Source organism: Eumetopias jubatus, unplaced genomic scaffold (assembly GCF_037043125.1).
Source record: "Eumetopias jubatus isolate StellerSeaLion01/CBP00866 unplaced genomic scaffold, mEumJub1_p1.0 scaffold_2, whole genome shotgun sequence".
In the NCBI taxonomy this organism is placed as follows: domain Eukaryota; kingdom Metazoa; phylum Chordata; class Mammalia; order Carnivora; family Otariidae; genus Eumetopias; species Eumetopias jubatus.
This window is the reverse complement of record NW_028274808.1, coordinates 49,173,849-49,192,039: the sequence shown is the minus strand read 5'-3', so window position 1 is coordinate 49,192,039 and position 18,191 is coordinate 49,173,849. Positions and strand designations below refer to the sequence as shown.

At 53.5% G+C, this 18,191-nt stretch overlaps 2 protein-coding genes and 1 long non-coding RNA gene across 6 annotated transcripts in view; 1 reads left to right on the top strand and 2 right to left on the bottom strand.

Annotated features, from left to right (window-relative positions):
* The first annotated feature begins 1,607 nt into the window (after window positions 1-1,607).
* On the top strand, window positions 1,608-11,086 carry CHRNA2 (cholinergic receptor nicotinic alpha 2 subunit). Its single transcript, XM_028114261.2, has 6 exons — window positions 1,608-1,688; window positions 1,762-1,956; window positions 2,361-2,405; window positions 5,914-6,023; window positions 8,790-9,804; window positions 10,961-11,086. Exons 3-6 carry the CDS (start codon window positions 2,376-2,378, stop codon window positions 11,084-11,086), a joined length of 1,281 nt encoding a protein of 426 aa, XP_027970062.2. The 5' UTR covers window positions 1,608-1,688; window positions 1,762-1,956; window positions 2,361-2,375.
* LOC114217422 (uncharacterized) lies at window positions 6,978-10,595 on the bottom strand. The gene is made up of 3 exons (XR_015767765.1): window positions 10,556-10,595; window positions 8,833-10,361; window positions 6,978-8,367 (listed from the first exon to the last, which is right to left on the bottom strand). It is a non-coding gene; the product is annotated as an uncharacterized LOC114217422 (long non-coding RNA).
* Window positions 11,087-13,028: 1,942 nt separating the features above from the next.
* Window positions 13,029-18,191, bottom strand: part of PTK2B (protein tyrosine kinase 2 beta) — a 126,613-nt gene continuing 121,450 nt past the window's right edge. For 2 of the 4 annotated variants that reach the window (XM_028114258.2, XM_028114259.2), the window contains 4 exons: window positions 16,875-16,921; window positions 16,079-16,216; window positions 15,744-15,824; window positions 13,029-14,132 (listed from right to left, as the gene is read on the bottom strand). In XM_028114258.2, the coding sequence (XP_027970059.1) occupies window positions 13,917-14,132; window positions 15,744-15,824; window positions 16,079-16,216; window positions 16,875-16,921 (482 nt within the window). In that variant the 3' untranslated portion in view covers window positions 13,029-13,916. The other 2 variants (XR_003610982.2, XM_028114260.2) reach the window with 2 other exon arrangements.

Sequence of the window (18,191 nt, the reverse complement as noted above, 5' to 3'; positions counted from 1 at the left end):
TCCCCACTCCCTCCCATGAGATGGGGGGAGGGCACATAATACACCCAGCAGACGTCACCACCCAACTCAGAGTACTTTATAATATTCAATAGCTAGTACATACTTATGGTAGGAAATTTGGAAAATATAGCAAAGTGTCAAAAAGAAGTAAAAATTACCTCTAATTTCTGTACCCAGAGATAACACGGGTGATCTGTATATACACAGAAAAAAAGATTGGAAAAGAGCAATTTTGTTGTCTTAGTCCACGGGGGTGCCATAACAAAAACACCACAGATTGGGTGGCTTGTAAACAACAGACATTTATTTCTCACAGTTTTGGAGCCTGGAAAGTCCAACACCAAGGTGCTGGCAGGTTTGGTGTCTGATGGGAATCCGCTTCCAGGTTCACAGATGATGCTTTCTTGCTGTGTCCTCACACGGTGGAAGGGGAGAGAGAGCACTCTAGGATCTCTTTTGTAAGAGCACTGATCCCATTCATGAAGGCACCACCCTTTTCTCCGACTCCCCCTGTTACAAAACATTCAACACTTCACTCCCATCTTTGACTTCAGCGTCCTTCTCACCACTGGAACCATATCCATGTTCTGGCCTTTATCATTGTCTGAAAAGTTGGCTATTTATTTATTTTTTTTTACTAATCCACAAGGTGTCTGTTTATTTTTTTAATAACAACTCTTTTGAGATATAGTACTCATTACTATAAAATTCATCCTTTGAAAATGTTCATTTTGGTGAATTTTAGTATATTCGCAGAGTTGTACAACGAACACTGCTACATCACTGCAGAACATTTTGAGCACCCCAAAAAGAAACCCTGTACCATTAACGATCACTCCCTCTTCTCCCTTCCCCCCATGCCCCCCAACAACCGTTAATCTGCTCTCTGCCCCCACAGATTTACCTATTCTGGATATTTCATATATATCGAATCCCACAATGTGTAGTTTTTGTGTGTCTGGCGTCTTTCGTTTTGCATGTTTTCAGGGTTCATCCATGCTGTAGCAGGTGACAGCACTTTGTTCCTTTTTATGACCTAGGCTTCCATTGTATGAACATACCGTCTGTTTTGTGTGTGTTCATCAGCTGACCGGCATTTGGGTGCTTCCACATTTGGGCTATTGTGAATAGCACCGGCATTCTTCTCTTGACCACCCGTGTGGTATGATCATCTCTCTTCTAGAGATGTAGCGCTGAGGCCAGAACAAAGGGGACTTCATTCCCACCTTGCACCCTCCTCTGTCCAGTGGGTCAGGGCAGAGTGACCGGTTGACACCAGAGGAAGAGAAGATGCTAGTTCCTCAGTGAAGTCAGGGAGAGCCCAAAGCCCTCGACTCCTGGGAGGCCTGTTTGCTCACCTTTCTCGGCTCTGTAAAGTATGAGGAACAAAAGCACATGTGTATCAAGGATGCACGACCCCAAGACCCTTTCCATGGCTTGCTCAGGTTCCACAGTGAGAGGGGCTGTGTGGAATCCAGTGGGAGCTCTGCCATGTCAGCACCTGGAAGCCTTCCTGGGGAAGCAGATCCGAGCCTCCAGCCATAGCACAGCCCTGGCCTGCCCTCCTTCTGATGTCCAGGGGAAGCCAGCCCCCGTCCTCTGAAGCCATGGGCCCCTCCCACTCTGCGGTCCTGTCCATGACAAAGCTCAGTCTGTGGTGGCTCCTTCTGATCCCAGCAGGTGAGTGGGTGTCATCACTACGACATCATGTCACACCTGTGGGCTCCCATGCAGCATGGAAGATTTTGTGGTTAGCATTAGCCGGCGGGTCGTTGACCCCAACCACTTTCCTTCCCGTCCACAGGGTTGGCACAGCGAGCCCCACATACCCAAGCTGAGGACCGCCTCTTCAAACACCTCTTTAGGGGCTACAACCGCTGGGCACGGCCAGTGCCCAACACCTCGGACGTGGTGATCGTGCGCTTCGGGCTGTCTATTGCCCAGCTCATTGATGTGGTGCGCCTGTCCCCCCATGCTTCTCCCCCTTGGGATCAGCCCCCAGATCACGGGTCCCTTTCCCGGGGTCCTTCCTCCCTCCCTTCCCAGCTCCAGCCCTTCTCCGTTCCACTCTGCCAGCCCTGGAGCCCCTGAGAGGGCACTGATCGGCAGCAATGGGTTGTCTAGGTGCCCTGTTTGTTTTACTAGACACAAACCCAGAGGACCCAAGTAGCCAGTGTGCTCCTGAAGGATCTGAGGAAGGGTGGCAGTGTCAGGAGGGGATGGAAGGTTAGGCTGGGCTTGGGGTGCCATGTGAGAGGTTCTTCTGGGGAGTAGGGGGTCTGTATTAGCCCATCCCACTCCACTCTGTTTTGGGGGGCTGGCTCCATCACTCTATTGTTCTTACTCTCTCCACCGGTCAGGATGAGAAGAACCAAATGATGACCACCAACGTCTGGCTTAAGCAGGTGAGAGCCTCTTCCCTGGCTGAGGCAAGAGTGAAGGTGGGAACCCACTGACCCCAGACCCCTCCCAGGACTCTCTCACAAACAGAGGGATTCTGAATTCACATTTCACAGGGGAGTTGCCACTGGTGATATTCCCAAAGCTGGCCAATTGTGGGCTGCTTCTCGGAGGGGCTGTGCTCTGAGATTCTGAGTCCAGTCCTCGAGAAGGTCGCCTACAAGAACCTAGTCATCCCCTTTCTGGGAGTGGGCATTTCCTGCATGCCGGCCATTGTTTGCAGATCAGCTCATTCTGAGTAGTCACTGAAAAGCCAGGGGAGGTTTCACTCTGCCCATTTTACAGCTGAGGAAAGCCTGAAGCAGAGTGCAGTTCAGCTAGAAAGGGGGAACCCAGGTGTGCTCAACTCAGAACCCCAGGCTCCTTCTGCAGGAGAATGCTGGGTGTTCCACATCTATGCTGCTTAACAAATGACCCCAATACTTAATGGCCTAAAGCAGCAGTTTATCATACTTCATAGTTTTATGGCCAGGAGTTTGGGTGGTTTCTTCTGCTTTGCATGGCAACTACTGGTGTTACTTGGTGCTATTTAACCTGTGGCTGGTTTGCTCTGGAGGGTCTAAGAGAGCTTCACTCATGTCCATTCCTTAGCAGGGATGTCTGGAAGGCTCTGGAAGGTTCTGGAAGTTTCTGGAAGCTGGGCCCACCTCAGGGTCTTTCTCCAGCAGGGGAGTTGGTTGCCTTACCTGGAGGTTCAGAGACCCCTGAGTAAGGGTCCCCAAGAGACAGGAAATGAAGCTGCTGGTTTCTTAAGGTCTGGAAACTGGCCCAGCATCACTTCTGGCAAAGAATGTGTGGCCCATTTTGATGTACCCTTCTTGGGGGCAGCACTTGGGGGCACAGGCTTTATTAGAGCCTGAATAGATTCCTTTCCACTTCACCCCTTCATGCTCTGCCCAGCCCCTCCCCAGGCCCAGAAGTGGAGATGGTGGAGAACATGAGAAAGAGGACCTAGCCCTCTGCCTCCTTTCCTCCCGCTACTCCCTTTTCCTGCCCCACTGGTAACCTGACCATCTCCTATCTCAGAGGTTGGCACTCAGAAAAACCACGATAATCAGCATTGTGATTGGCAACTCTATTTTGAGTCTTTTGAATGAACGTCTCACTTTGCATGACCCCAGGGCTGTATACAGGCCATTTAGTTTATAACTGAATGCTGAGGTGAGAGGCATAGAGCGGATCCCTCTGACACTGTTCACCCTGCAGCTGCCAGGGGGTCATGCAGCTCATCTTTACAGATGTACAAATTGAGGCCCAGAGCGGTGAGGGACTTGGGAAACCACACAGTCCTGCAGTGCAGGGACCAGCTCTAGGACCTGGGTTACCATCACTGTCCCCATGAGACGGTCTCCTTGGCTTCAGGGGCTGGGGTGGGGATCGGAGCAAGGGGTGCCTGAGCAGGAGTCCGGCCGACCAGCACTGCCTCTGACTAACCTGTGATACTCTGCAGGTTACTTAACCTATCAGAGTCTTATTTCCTCACCTGTTAAATGGGGATAGTATCATTTGTTGCCTGCATTGGCAACTGATTGCCAGTTACTATAACCCGTGGGTGTGGATGCCCTACCAAATGTTGGTTGAGCCCGAAAGCTTGAGAAATGATGGACTAGGGGGAGGGGGCTAAATTAATGAGTACCAATCCCTTTCAAAATTGTTCATCAATGTCCTGAGAAGTCCTGACAATTTTACGAATTTTTTTAACCTTCCTTATTTTGCATGGCCTGGCTCCTTTGTTCACCTAAGCCTCCCCCTCCAGGTGAGCAGTCAATATCTCCAGGAGGCCAGCGTCTTCCCTTCGAGCGTGGGTTGGGCATCAACAGCGGTGTTTCGTGAAATGATTTTACTTGCCTTGCTAATATTCTTGTAATAGTCTTATATTTATATGTTAGTGGATATTCTCAAATGCTCTTGATTTTCTAGTTAAGTCAGCGATGTAAAGTTTCAAAATTTAGGTAATTTTAAAAATAGTGAACTAGTTTAGAGGAAAATACTAAGTACATGATGATACAGGCAGTATACAGGTATATTGGCAAAAATTATGAAATTGGGACTTGGGTGCTTGAAGTTTGGGGACCACTGAGCTAGACCAGTGCTCTTCTTCTCATGTACCTGCTTCCTGAAAATGCTATTTCCCTTCACTCCTTCCTGGATCTCTACCAGCCGGATGCTTTGTGTAAACGTTACACAACTATCCTTAGAGGGGAAAAGGCATCATTCATGGGACCCTTTCCAATGGTGCATTACTGCACTATTTTAGTGAAGATGTGCAAAAGCAAAATGGCCCCTGGAATGAGGGCAGGCTCGGAGTCGGGGAGGCCAGGATTCAAGTACCAGTGCTGCCACCTACTAGCAACGTACCCTCCACACCTCACTTTCTTCACCCTAACCCATAGGCTTGTTGGGAAGATTAGAAAGAACCATCTAAAGGCCCTGTAAAAAAAAACTGGGTTTCTAAATGGTAGTGGCTATTATTTTAATTATGAAAAGCCCCCCGGGAGGCAAAGGACAGCCTTGTGGGTAGACCCAAGTCATTGTCTGTTGGGGGTGGTTGTTTCTTTCAGGTCCAGAAGGGATGTGGCCAGCCCTCCCAGAAATGGAACCAGACAACTTCAGAGGGAGGAGGCATTGTTTTCATTGCTCAGCTACACATTTACTGAGCATTTCCCCGGGGCTTGGTGTTAGGGAGCCAGAGTGAACCAGTGGTCTTCCCTGGCCTGTAGAACTTACATAGGCATTAAATAAATACATATGCAAATCCACATTGATCACCACTTGTGATGATGCCCAAGAGGAGAATTTCAGCAAGTGAATAATACTAACCTGGTTCTGGGGAGGAAAATTCACTTGGCCCTGCCCCTGGAATCAAAGTCGGGGCCCAGAGCATCCCCTCCCTGCTGGGACTCCCAAGGGGCGGCGCTCTGGAGCACAGTTTGGAGGTCACTGTGGACTCCCTGGTCTCAGCAGCATAACCCTGGTGCGACGTTTTCACTTCTCTGGTTCTCAGTTTCCTTACCAGTTAAAATGGGGAAATTCTTTCACCTGCTCAGCTTTCCCTCCCCAGCTCTCCCACGGAGGCTCTTCCTAGACAGACGGCGTACAGATCCTTGGTAAACTGTGAGGCACTAACAATGTTGTTCCTACAGATGAGTGAGGTGGCTCTCCAGGGTCATCTCGCTGGGGGGGGGGCGAAATGAGATCAGAGGAGGGACTAGGGTGACCTATCGTCCAGCTGTGCCCAGGACTTTGAGTACTAGAGCTGGGGCAAAGCAGGGTTGGTTATCACAGGCTGGACTCCCCGATCCTCAGCTCAGAGCCCTGTCCCGGCCTCACAGCCCTTTCTCTTCTGGGGCTTAGGGGAGGCACTTGGGGGTGCTCCCGAGGCCAGCTGCTGGGGCGTGCCCAGACCCCTCCCCGGGCAGTGCCGGGTGATGCGACGCCCCTCCCTGTGCACAGGAGTGGAATGACTACAAGCTGCACTGGAACCCGGCTGATTTCAGCAACATCACATCCCTCCGGGTCCCTTCGGAGATGATCTGGATTCCTGACATTGTCCTCTACAACAAGTAGGAAGCCGGGGGGGGGGGCGGTCCTGGAGGCCCCTGGGATCCCCTGGGAGGGGTGGGTACAGTGAAGCTCACCTGGGTTGGACTTGGGAAGTCCCCCTTGTGTCTCAGCTTCCTTGCCTTCCTCTCAACTCCTGCTTTGCTCATTCTCACCCCCTCCACCTTTCCTCTTGATTCTTTCATTTCTTTCACTCTGTTCTCTCACTTGTACACCAAAACTTACTGAGCACCCACTCTAAAATAGTGCATGGTGCTGTGTGCGTGGGACACGATTTACCAATACTGAACAGTATTTGAAAAATTGGCTGATGTGGGCTCTGAAAACAATGCCGAAGAGTTGGCAGTTTGCAGGATGGCGGGACTCTTGGAACCGGTAAGCGGCATCCCCGGGGAGCACCCTCAAGGGGGCACACTCACTTGGCATGGGTATTTTGTAAAACTCACATTATTTGTAGTTGCCTTGCATTCAAGACCAAAAAAGGAGCCATTTTTGAGCACAATGACAAGAAGCTAATAAAAGGCAGGGGAGTTGAAAGAGAGTCCCAGTGAACACCAACAAGGCAATTTTTTAAAAAAGAAGATAGAGAGATCTAGTTTTTTATCTGTGTGCTTGGTGTCAGGTAATTCTTCACTTAGAAATCAAAACTTAAAAGATGTTTGGCATTATGCTTGTCTGACGGTGTTTTCTAATGTGGAGCTCTAAGGAGCACCCGTCCTCGGAGATATGAATAAGTATGAAAGGCAGTCATGCAGTCAAATAATCTTGGATAACTCTGTATGTCGTTAACTCCCCCACCCTGGCCCAGTCCTTAGGAAAATGTTAGCACAAGGCAGCATTTTCCGTGTTGTTGGAAGTTGCGCGGCCAAGAAACCCATGTAGTCTAGGTTTTCCCAAATCATTTGACCCGAATTGGGAAGAACTATCTTTAAACATAAAATAAAAGGAGACAGATCCATTTTTGAGTTTTGGTGTCTTCAGAGAAAGTCATGACAAATGACTCCTTTATACCACCCCCTCCTGGTCAGACCCAAAGCCCTTGTCCCTGAGCCATGTCCATAAACACACATTCAGCACAGATTACCGCAAGGTCTAACTGCAGGTGCCTGGTGTTGGCGGCTGTCACTGGACTCATGGGCCCCTTCCTCCATATCTTTATGCCCTGGAGCCAGCACTCAAGATCCTTCTAGTTACTGCTCCCTTTGCACCTGGCAGAAAAGTCAGGCGAAAGGTCCTAGCATCAGATATGACCTGAAGTTTGGGATCGTCAGTAAAGCTCCAACCAGTGTTCCTTGATAATAACAGGAAATTCTTTGGATAGGACGAAAGTCCAAACCAGATTCTTGCAGACATTTAAAGAAGGGTCTCCTCTAGCCAGACATTCCACTCCAGGTGAAACAGGAGGATGGAGGAAATTGCGCCTTTCCTTCCTCCAAATGGGGCACATGTTGCCATCTAGTGGTAGTTCTGTGTGGTGACAAAAATGCCTTTAAAAAAAAAGTTAAACTTCGGACTGATCTGGTCGTTATTGTTTATCAAAGTTCCTGTTTCCAACCTTCTAAGTTTCCCGTTTTCCAATCCCTAGCCTGGGATTTCTCCATAGGAAAGAAGTCTGTCTTCCTGTGTATTCTTCTGGTTCCCTTGACTTTAAGGAATTGGAGGGAGAAGGAAGGCTCCTTGAACGCCAGGGCACAGAGCCCACAGCACCACCCCCCCCAGAGGAGTCAGGGACTCAGGCTCTCAGGAAGCCCCAGCAAATGGTCACTGTTCCTCCACTGTTCCCAGAGCCCTGGTGGGCCCTTGGATGCCTAGCCCCATGATGCCACAGGGGTCATTTCCCACCACCCTTTCTTATGCCCTGCCCCCCCAGCCTGAGCACACCCCGTGAGTTTTGTCCTTCCCTTCTTCTGTTCCTTGTTCCCCACCTTTGTTCCGCTAGTATGCTCTCCACCCCAACTCTCCACCAATCCTACTGGCAACCTTCAGGGTGAACCTGCTCACTCCAGCCAGAAGGGAGGCCCATCCTCCCCGCCCACCCCCAGTGGGCTACCCCTGTGATGCTGTTGCCAAACCACCTTCCTTGTGTTATAGGTGTTTAGGGCCGCATCGCATTTCCTCGTGGTTCCTCACAGTTCCTTAAGGGCAGGCCTATGTCACATTCCATCCCCCACAGCTCCTCTATAGGGCCTAGCGGTTGGGGCTGAGTGCAGAAATGCCCAGTACATGGACGGGGTCAAGGAGGTATCTTCCAGCACCAGCAAAGGTGTTAGGTCTCTTCTGAGCCAGGAACTAAGGATCCCGGGTGGAAAAGACGTGACCCTAGATGAGGCCCTTGCTCACCATCTGCTGTGGGGAGAAAATATAAATAATCACCCTAAAATATTAAATAAACACAAACAGGCCGTAAGACTATCTGTCCCATGCGTTTATAGATATGTAAAAAGTTATATATATGATCTGTATGTCAATCAAATATGTATGATATATATAACATCAGAAGGTTAATAGTGATTGTTTTTAAAATTCTTGGTCTTGTCCTATATTCTTCAGTATTTCTACTTTTGTCATTAAAAAGATAGTGTCTGAAAGACAACTCGGGTAGCTCTAAATGTAGGTGTGCTGGGGGAGTCTCTCGCACACTTGCATAGATCCCAACAACTGAGCCAGGTCCGGCTTTGTTATTGGGGTTCCCTGTTGCAGGCTGTCTGGAGCAGCCTGGCATGGCAGGTGGGCTGAGCCGGGTCCCCCAGCTCCTCTCCTCTCCCCAGTGCAGATGGCGAGTTTGCGGTGACCCACATGACCAAGGCCCACCTCTTCTCCACGGGCACTGTGCACTGGGTGCCCCCCGCCATCTACAAGAGCTCCTGCAGCATCGACGTCACCTTCTTCCCCTTCGACCAGCAGAACTGCAAGATGAAGTTTGGCTCCTGGACCTACGACAAGGCCAAGATCGACCTGGAGCAGATGGAGCCAACGGTGGACCTGAAGGACTACTGGGAGAGCGGTGAGTGGGCCATCATCAATGCCACGGGCACCTACAACACCAAGAAGTATGACTGCTGTGCCGAGATCTACCCCGACGTCACCTACTACTTCGTCATCCGGCGCCTGCCCCTCTTCTACACCATCAACCTCATCATCCCCTGCCTGCTCATCTCCTGCCTCACCGTGCTCGTCTTCTACCTGCCCTCAGACTGCGGCGAGAAGATCACGCTCTGCATCTCCGTACTGCTCTCGCTCACCGTCTTCCTCCTGCTCATCACCGACATCATCCCCTCCACCTCCCTGGTCATCCCGCTCATTGGCGAGTACCTGCTCTTCACCATGATCTTCGTCACGCTCTCCATCGTCATCACGGTCTTTGTCCTCAACGTCCACCACCGCTCCCCCAGCACCCACACGATGCCCCACTGGGTGCGGGTGGCCTTTCTGGGCTGCGTGCCCCGGTGGCTTCTGATGAACCGGCCCCTGCCCTCCCTGGAGCCCCATGACCCCCCAGATCTGAAGCCCAGCTCCTCTTGCCACTGGCTGGAGACTAACGTGGATGCGGAGGAGAGGGAAGAGGAAGAGGAGGAAGAAGACAGATGGGTGTGGGCGGCTCAGTCGTCCCCCTCCCTGGGTGTCCTCTGCAGCCATGGTGGTCTGCACCAAGGGGCCTCAGGTCCCAAGGCGGCGGCCGGGTTGCAGGAGGGTGGGCTTCTGCTGTCACCTCGCATACAGAAGGCACTGGAAGGTGTGCACTATATTGCTGATCACCTGCGATCTGAGGATGCTGACTCTTCGGTGAGTTGGGGCCGGGAGAGGGGCTCTTCCTCTGGGTGACTACCCCTCATCCCAAGGTGTTCATTTAGACCACCTAGTCTCCTCCACGAGGACCCATTTCCTTCAGTTGTGGCCCTTGGGAGTCTGGACTAAACTGTGATAAAGAATGTCTGGCTGGCTGGTGGCAGAGTAGCAATCAAGAATGCCCCAGCTAAGGCTAACTGGAAGACAGCAAGCCAGAGGGGGAGGCACCTCAGATGCTGAAATTCCCCATACCATCCTTGTCACCATTACCCTGTAGGTGGTGGAGGAAGGAGACAGAGGGAGGCAAAGTGGAAATCATCAGATGATAAATCAGATAAATCAGGCTACTGCTTCCTCAGCCTTCCTCCTTTGTCCTGGTGGTTTCCTCCCAGTTCTATTTTTTTTGGGCTCTGGGCATGTTGTGGAATTCACTATTCACCCACAAACCTTGAGGAAACTTGGTTGTACCAGGTGGGCTCCCCTCCCCGCCCCTGCCATGCTCAGCATTAGTAGGTCAGCAGGCCACTGCTCGGGATCACAGACTTCTTACCAGCCTAGGGAAGGATGAAAGGCCAGGTGGTTATTAGGGGGTGGCCTTGTTGAGTGGATTAGAAAAATTAATCATTATCTAATCTGAGAGCAGGTGGGAATCCAGACCTGCTTGCTTGGGCTGAAAGCCTAAATTCCACAAAGCTCTGCCCCCCACCCTCCCCCATGACCCTCCCACCTTTCCCTGGGCCACACCTACCTCACCTAGCTCCTCCTCTCCACCTCGTGCAGTGGGTGGGGGATTGGGTGGGGAGGCAACGTGGGGGCAGCACGGTCTTCACCATTTTGTAACTGCCGGGTGTCGGGTTTAAATCACTGCAGCCCCCTGGGAAGGTCCATGCCCCTTGGTGGTTCTAGAACATCTAGTCTCCCTTATCTGGAAATTGAGAGTCGATGGAAAGGCTCTGGGTCATGTCATAGGGGTGGGATAGGGTTGGGATCACTAGAAGAGGCTTGTTTGAGTCTTGAGACAACCTTAACTTCCCCAGGTCTCAGTGGGGTCACGGCTGCCCCATGTCATCCGTACAGAGGCTGTTCATGGGTGGGACACTTCCCCTCTCCCAAGGCCTGGCCTCTGTCACAGTGAGCCCATTTCCACCTGCAGGTGAAGGAAGACTGGAAGTATGTGGCCATGGTCATTGATAGGATATTCCTCTGGTTGTTTGTCATCGTCTGCTTTCTGGGGACCATTGGACTCTTTCTTCCTCCGTTCCTGGCTGGAATGATCTGACTTCCTGTCCCTTGCTTTCACCCAGTGGTGGCACTGCTGACCATCTTTAACCACTGCCCCATCTAGTACACCTTTGGGGTCAACGCCATCCGACTGCAGTCACTCTCCATCAAGTCCCTACACGGGCCTGATCATCGAAGTCTCCTTGGGTCAATTCATTGGACGTTATTGTACTGTGTGCTGAGACTCTGCTGGGCACAGAGCCCGGTTTTGGATGCTGAGGAACTCAGAAGTAAGGACCTTGCTCTGCAGAAGGTTATAATATGGTGGTGACAATGCGAAGCCATGTAAGATTTTCCTGTAGGAGCCATGAAGACACTGAGTAACAGGAGGGGCGATCCAGCGGGTAGAGGCACAGACCTCAAAGGATGGGTTCGTGGTGGAGAGGGGAGAGGGTGCTTTAGGGGGTGGAAGGGTTGTGAACAATATTTTGCATTCAGGAATGAGCCCAAGCTGTCTAGGAGAACAGGCAGACTGAGATGGGGCTTCAGTGTGGGAGCTGTGGGAGGAGGTTGGAAAGGCAGGTTAGGGTGTCTTGAGTCTGATCCTACAGGTCTAACGATGGTCAAGACTCTCCTGGAAGGAGAGAAAGGGGGAAGCAGGGCCATGGGTGGGGTAAAGGTACGGGTCAGACCTTCTGGGTGGCAGGGGGATGTGTGGTTGGATGCAGGTAGCTGGGCCATCCCACCCACCTGGAAGCTCATTTGAACCCCTGGCTTCCCCTCACCTTTAGCAACACCCCCTCACCTTCCTGCTGCAAACTGGCTCAGCACCAGCCGGCCCCAGGAGGCTTGGCCGCACTGCAGTCCCTGCCATCTGTCCTTGAATGCACCTTGACAAACCGGGAAGGTATCCTGGGCCATCCTTGACTCAACTCAAGCTTGCAGCTTGCTCCTCCCACCCATTGGCGGGGCAAGTGGTGGGCAGCCCGCAGGACAGTTTGCTCAGAGTGACTGACAGGAGTGAGCTGGGTTGCTTTGCACTTCGACTGCTGTGGAAATGCAGAAGCTGCAGGACAGCTTCCCTTCCCAGCCTGGCCTCCTGGTCGTTCCTGAAGCCCCGCAATGGCTTCTGAGCCACTCTGTGCAGCCCGAGAATCCTCGCACCTCACAATCCAGCAATCCACAGCCCTCAGCCGCATGCTGGAGCCCGGAGGAGCTCCTGCCCCAGGGTCAGGCCTCCCCGTGCCTGTCCAGCCCTCAGAGGGCAGAACCTCAGCAGCTAACAGAAGTGGACACCGGCTCTCTGGACCATGTGGGGACGCTGGATAGGAAGTTGAGCAGGGCGAACTTCCGGTTTCCCTTTGGCCTTTGAGGTACCCCACTCACCTCTCTCTGACGATCACAGAGGAAACCTGCAACACCCCGGCCCAGACCCTCACTCCTCAGTTCTTCCCAAGACCCCCCACTCGGCGGCCCATCTGGTTTCTGGCTTCCCCCGGCTCCTGTGTGGGGGCAGCCTCCCAGCCTCCCTTCTCCGTCCATTCTGGTGCGGTGATGTTCCCTCATGCTATTCCATCTCCCATCCACCTCGCATGTGAGTAAAGAGATGAAATAAAGCTATGGCCAGTGTTCACTCAGCTGTACGACCCCTCCTCAGCAGCCCCAGGACCACTGAAGCTCCACTGGAGCCCCAGTTGCTTGCAGAACAGCTGGGAGAGTGCCATTGGCATTGCTCATGTGGCGCAGGAGGGGGCTGCCCTGGGTCCCTGCTGGAAAGTCACCCTTGGGTCAGGCGCAGGGGTGAAGGGGCTGGAGCACGCACCTCACCCTACGGCCCCGGTGTCACCACACACTGCTCCGTGCTCATGCTCGAGCCTGGCGTCGGCTCTTGATCTACACGCACCAGAGCACAATCGATTTCTTCCAGGGCGGTGGCCCGAGGTCAGTGTCGCCCTCCCTACAAAGAGCAGGTCAAGCAAACAAAACAATCAAACCACAAAGCAAATGGTACAATTTTAATTCATCCACAAGTCAAATAGAAAGAAGGTAAAAGAGTGTTTTGCACAAACACAAGGGAGGGGTGGGGCAGATGGGAAAGGGGGGCGGAGAAAAGGAGAAGTAAGAAAAGAGGGAGAGAAGGAAGGAGCAGAGTCAGGGAAGAGAGAGAAAGGGCACAGGGAAGAGAGCAGATTGTGGTCCAAGTCCTGTTTTGGCCTCATCTCGCCCCTTCTCCCTGACGCTTGGTGTGTTGACGACACGGCGTCTTGTGCCCGGACTCCCAGTAGCTTGTTCCTGGACTGGGTCCCAGGTCCCCCCTCAGGGGGGCACATGGCTGTCAGTCCAGCCCACACTCACATTAAATAAATTCCAATATACACTGTACAAGAAAGCCAGGCCCATCCCTCATCTCACCAGCCGCCCACCCCCAAAAGGAAAGCCCCTCCCCAGCCCCTCTGTGCATCAGGGGACCTCCATGGGCGGAAGAAGAAGGAATAGCTTGGCTCCAATAGAGAGGCCTGCCATGTCCACGCATAAAGCCATCGTGACCACTAGGGGCACCAGTGTGACACCCCCCCCCCCCCCCCAGCGGGGCAGGCAGGTGTGAGGAGGGAGCGGCCAGCAGCAGCAGGGCTCCCTCTGAGCCCTCTTGGTCACCCCCTGGCATCTATAGCCCTGAGTCCCCTCTGTCCAGCTGCAGCCTGAGCAGCACAGTCCGGGGGTTGGGGTGGGGAGAGGGGGTCGTGCAAAGTGGCAAGGGAAGAAGGACTCCCCGCAGCCTTCCCCCTGAGAAGACCCACATGACCGAAGACAAGGCAGGGGCCGGGGGGCAGGGGAGGGAACACTACAGGCAGGGGCAGAAGACACAGGCAGGTGGCGCCCACCCTCCATCACTCTGCAGGCGGGTGGGCCAGATTGGCCAGAACTTTGGCCTGGTCTACGGCATCGAGCAGGTTCTTGGCGTCCACCGCCAGGGTGTGGGAGGCTGTGAGCATCTGCCGCTTGCACTCCTCACTCAGGGAGGTCACGGCGTTTTGCTGGGCCAGGCGCATCTTATTGATGAGCTCTGCTAGGTCCTTGTTGAGCAGTTTCTGGGTCCCCTCGATCTGTAAGAAAAGCACACAGGAGAGGCTGGGAGCCTGAGGGGCTGCAAAGTTTAAGCCTGGAGAATTGGGGAAGCCGTGCAAGTATCCCCTTTGGTGTTGGCCGAGGCAGGCGGAAATTCTCTGGGGGACAGATCTGATCCAAGCCTGGACTGAGCCTAAGGCCCCATGGGGGCTGGAGCCAGGTCAGCAAGGACACACATTGCAGACGCCGCGGACCCCAGCGCATCCCATGCTAGCTCAGTCTGACGCAGCCCCACAGACTGTCCCCTTCATGGCTGCATCCCTCGTGCTGGCCAAGGTCAGAGTGAATGGTCAGGGGACAAGGGCGCTCATTCATGTGTTAACTGTCTACCTTCAAATCAAGAGACCAGGGACCATGGCTTGAGCAGTAGGGTTTGTTTGACCACCATATCCCAGTGCCTAGCACAACGCTGAGCGCATACTCGGCCCTCGAGATATTTACCAAGTGAAATGAATGACGGAGCCTTCACGTGGAGGGTAAGGACCTCTCACATCGGAAGGGACAGCTCCAGCTGGGGCTCCTCTATGGGCTGTTGCTGCCACCCAGAGGGAGGCTGGGAAATGCCCAAGCCCTCCTGCATTGTCTTGTCTCCAACAGTCACAGGCTGTGGGGACAGCGGTGTGAGGCGGCCGTCCCTGTGCTGTGTTGCTGGCTCACAGCCTGGTGGGGGGCATGGGGTTCTGCTGAGCTCCATGGCTGGTTTGCAGGCAGACAACCAACACACTTTCAGAGGCCTCAACACACTGTTCAACGTCCGACTATGTTCAGCGTCTCCCACAGCTGCGGTAACAACCCAGGACCAGGGCGGGGAGGGGTGGTGGTGGCTCGAAACAACAGAGTAGTCTCTTCCACTCCTGGAGGTCAGAAGGCTGGAATGGGTCCTCTGGGGCTAAAGTCAAGGCGACAGCTGGGCCATGCTCCTCCTACAGGCTCTAGGGGAGAGAATCTGTTCCCTGCCTTTTCCAGCTTCTAGAGGCTGCTGCCTTCCTTGGCTTCTGGATCCTTCCAGCAGTGACATTATCCCAACCTCTGCTTCTGTCATCCCATCTCCTTCTCTGACTCTTACAGGATGTCTGCTTCCAACACCCTCTTACAAGGACCCTTGTGCCTCATTGCACCCACTTGGATAATGCAGCACAATCGCCCCATCTCAAGATCCTTAACTTAATCACACCTGCAAAGTACGGTACCACAGTACTTTAGTACACTTAGCCTTAGTGTGGCAGGTAATTAGATAAAGAGTCACGGGGAGGGAAAAGGGAAAGGGAAAGGGAAAGGGAAAGGGAAAGGGAAGGTCTGTCCTCCCTTGCACACCCTCGTGCATTATGAAATCACCACAACTCTCTAAGACTTAAACGGGGAGACTCCCCCTAGGAGGCTGGTCGGGTCCCTGGGCACCCACTCAGCCCCCCTGTGGTCCCGCTCAGATCTGTTGTGGAGAGCCACATGTGGAAGGCTCAGCAGACAGACATGAGGCTGCCCATGTGGTCCTTCTGAGTCTCCTGTGTGAAGCGCAGCTGCGGATGGGTGAAGGTGAAGGGCAGAAGTGACAGCTGATGAACTGTCTTCAGCTTCAGGAGTATACCCACCTCTGTCCGGGAGGACGACGGCAAGGAGGGCAGGAGATCATCCACACTCCCAATGAGCTTCCGCAGGGTCAGGCCCACGTTCTGCAAGAGAGAGGGGTAGGGTGACTATCACCCCTTGCTTTTTGGAGAAAGCCGTGTTTCCCTGGGGAAGAGCCCTCCTGGGATGGTACCTGTCCTCCACGACTCCCTGGCACTAAATTCCCACCAACCACTTTGCACTAAAGGGAGTCTTTCTGGGAAAGGCACCTGCTGGGCAGACAAGGAAGCCCACCTCCACCCCCTTCCACCCAGGGCCAGAATGAGCAGCCTCCACCTGCCCTGTCCACGGCTCTCACCTTTACCACCACCACGTAGCCCTCGGGAGGGAGCTGACAGATCTCATTCTTGAGGTCCAGCACAGCCCGCACTAGCTCCATGACATTGAGGTATACCAGATCATCGGTCCGGTCCAGGTTGGCTGTGGGCTGGATGGACTGTGGGCGGGGGGTGGGGGGGTGGAAGCAAGTGGCCAGAGGGGAGGGTCGTGAGTCTGGGGGACACTGTGATTCTTTCTTTGGCAGGCACTATTGTGCCAACACAGCCTCTGGTCCAATTTGAAAAGACTCTTTTCCAGAATAATGGTGCCCCGTCCTTGGGGGGTGCATCCCCCCTTTCTGCTTTCAGGGCAGTGGTTCTCAGATAAGAATCAGCCTGGGTTTGGGGGCCGGGTGGTTTTCTAAGCTCCTCGGATGATTCTAACAGGAGCCAAGGCTCATAACCACTGTTCCAGAGTGAGGAAAGCGAGCACCTGGCCCCAGGCTACTGTGAGAACAGTGTGCGTGCAGGAAGCCAAGGGGGCAGCTTGAGAGAGGAAGGGGGTCCACACTTCTTGCTCCTAGGCCTGGGTCAATGAGCTTTCTTCCAAGTCAGGGAGCGGGGCACAGGAGATGAAGAGACTGGGTTTCCCCCTGCTTTCTCACGAATTCACTATGTGGCCTTAAACAAGGTACTCTTCTCTCTGAGCCTCAGCTGTATAATGATGCAGGACTGGATTCTTTCTGAGGGCCTCTGAAGGTTTCACAGCCCATGGCCTTGTGTCTTGTATAGCCCTGATTCAAACTCACTACCAGCTTTGGCACCGCCAACACATACCTGCGCACCCAGCCGTGGTGGCTTCTGTGGGGGGCCCGTGAACTCCGCTGCAAGGGGGAGGGAGAGTGAGTCAGGGGGAGGTCTCGGCACCCTGGCCCTTCCCCTCACACCTGCTGATAACCAAGCCAACCCCCTCTCCTCTGCTATCAGGAGACTCAGGGAAGCCAAGGTCGAAGGTGTTTCCGGGAAGGTGGCTGGGAAAATAACCTCTGGGCTCCCTGGCCCTCCCACAGTCAGGCACTGCTGTCCATGTGATAGAAAGACAAATCCAAAGTTGCAGTGGAGATGGAGTGATTACAGCAGGTGCTCCAGATTCTGCCTGTTGCACGCTGGCCCCCGAGCAGATACTCTGGCCTTGACATTCATGGGGAAGAATCTTCAGCCTGGTGCCAGAGCAGTTAATGGGGTAGCTTTGTGAGAATTCCCTTATGGTCTGCCTTGAGCATTCGGGGGTCCGGGAAGTGAAACAGCTGAGGAACCACACTATTCACTCCACACTTTGAAAAGCAAAGACATGTGCGAGGCGTGTGGAGTTGCTGGAAGAGTGAGCAGGAATGGAAGCCAGAAGACTGGTTGGTTCTACTCTCTAACCTTCTGCCACCAGATAGCTGTGTGACCTGGGGCAGCTCACTTACACTCCCTGGCCCTTACTTTTCATCTGTTAAATAGGAGGGTTCTTTCAGAAGGGACCCTGAAGCCGGACTGCCCGGGCTCCAATCAGAGCTCTGCTATTTACTAGCGGTGTGACTTTGGATAAGTTACTTGACCTTTCTGTGCCTCAGTTTCATGTCCTTTGTAAAATGGACATAATGATTCATTGTATCTATTGATAGGGTTGCCGTGAGGTTAGACCTGACATTTGCAAGCAACTTGGGCCCACGCTTGGCTAGTATTCCGTTTCCAGTGACTGTTGTCATTGGTCGCTGTCATTGTCGTCATTGTCGTCATCCCCATCGCCATCCTCACCAGCCACACCCTCCCTAGTTGGATGATGATGAGCCTGGCTCACTGCTGGCTCTTCCTGCCCCCCCCACCCGCCCTTCAGCAGCAGTTTCTGGAAAGGCCCCGTGGCCTCAGCTGGCCCCGCCTGCCCTCTCCCTTCCATCCCCTGGGCCTAGCGAAGAGAGGCATCAGCTGAGAGAGGCGCGCAGAGCTACTGTCCCCCACAGACAGCCTCCCACAGAGTGAGGGGGAGACAGGACGGAAGAACCACCAAGGCCTCCAAATACGTGCAAGAGGAGATCAGTGAAGCGAGGGCTGAGGACCCCGCAAGAGCGAGAGACGAGAGAGACCGGCCAAGGCAGAGAGAGGGCGGGG

What these genes read in the sequence shown, in the direction of transcription:
- CHRNA2 (XM_028114261.2), top strand. Translation starts at nt 2,376, where the DNA reads ATGATGACCACCAACGTCTGGCTTAAGCAG. An exon ending in CCAACGTCTGGCTTAAGCAG is followed by an intron (nt 2,406 to 5,913) that starts GTGAGAGCCTCT and finishes CCCTGTGCACAG; the next exon opens with GAGTGGAATGACTACAAGCT. An exon ending in GACATTGTCCTCTACAACAA is followed by an intron (nt 6,024 to 8,789) that starts GTAGGAAGCCGG and finishes TCCTCTCCCCAG; the next exon opens with TGCAGATGGCGAGTTTGCGG.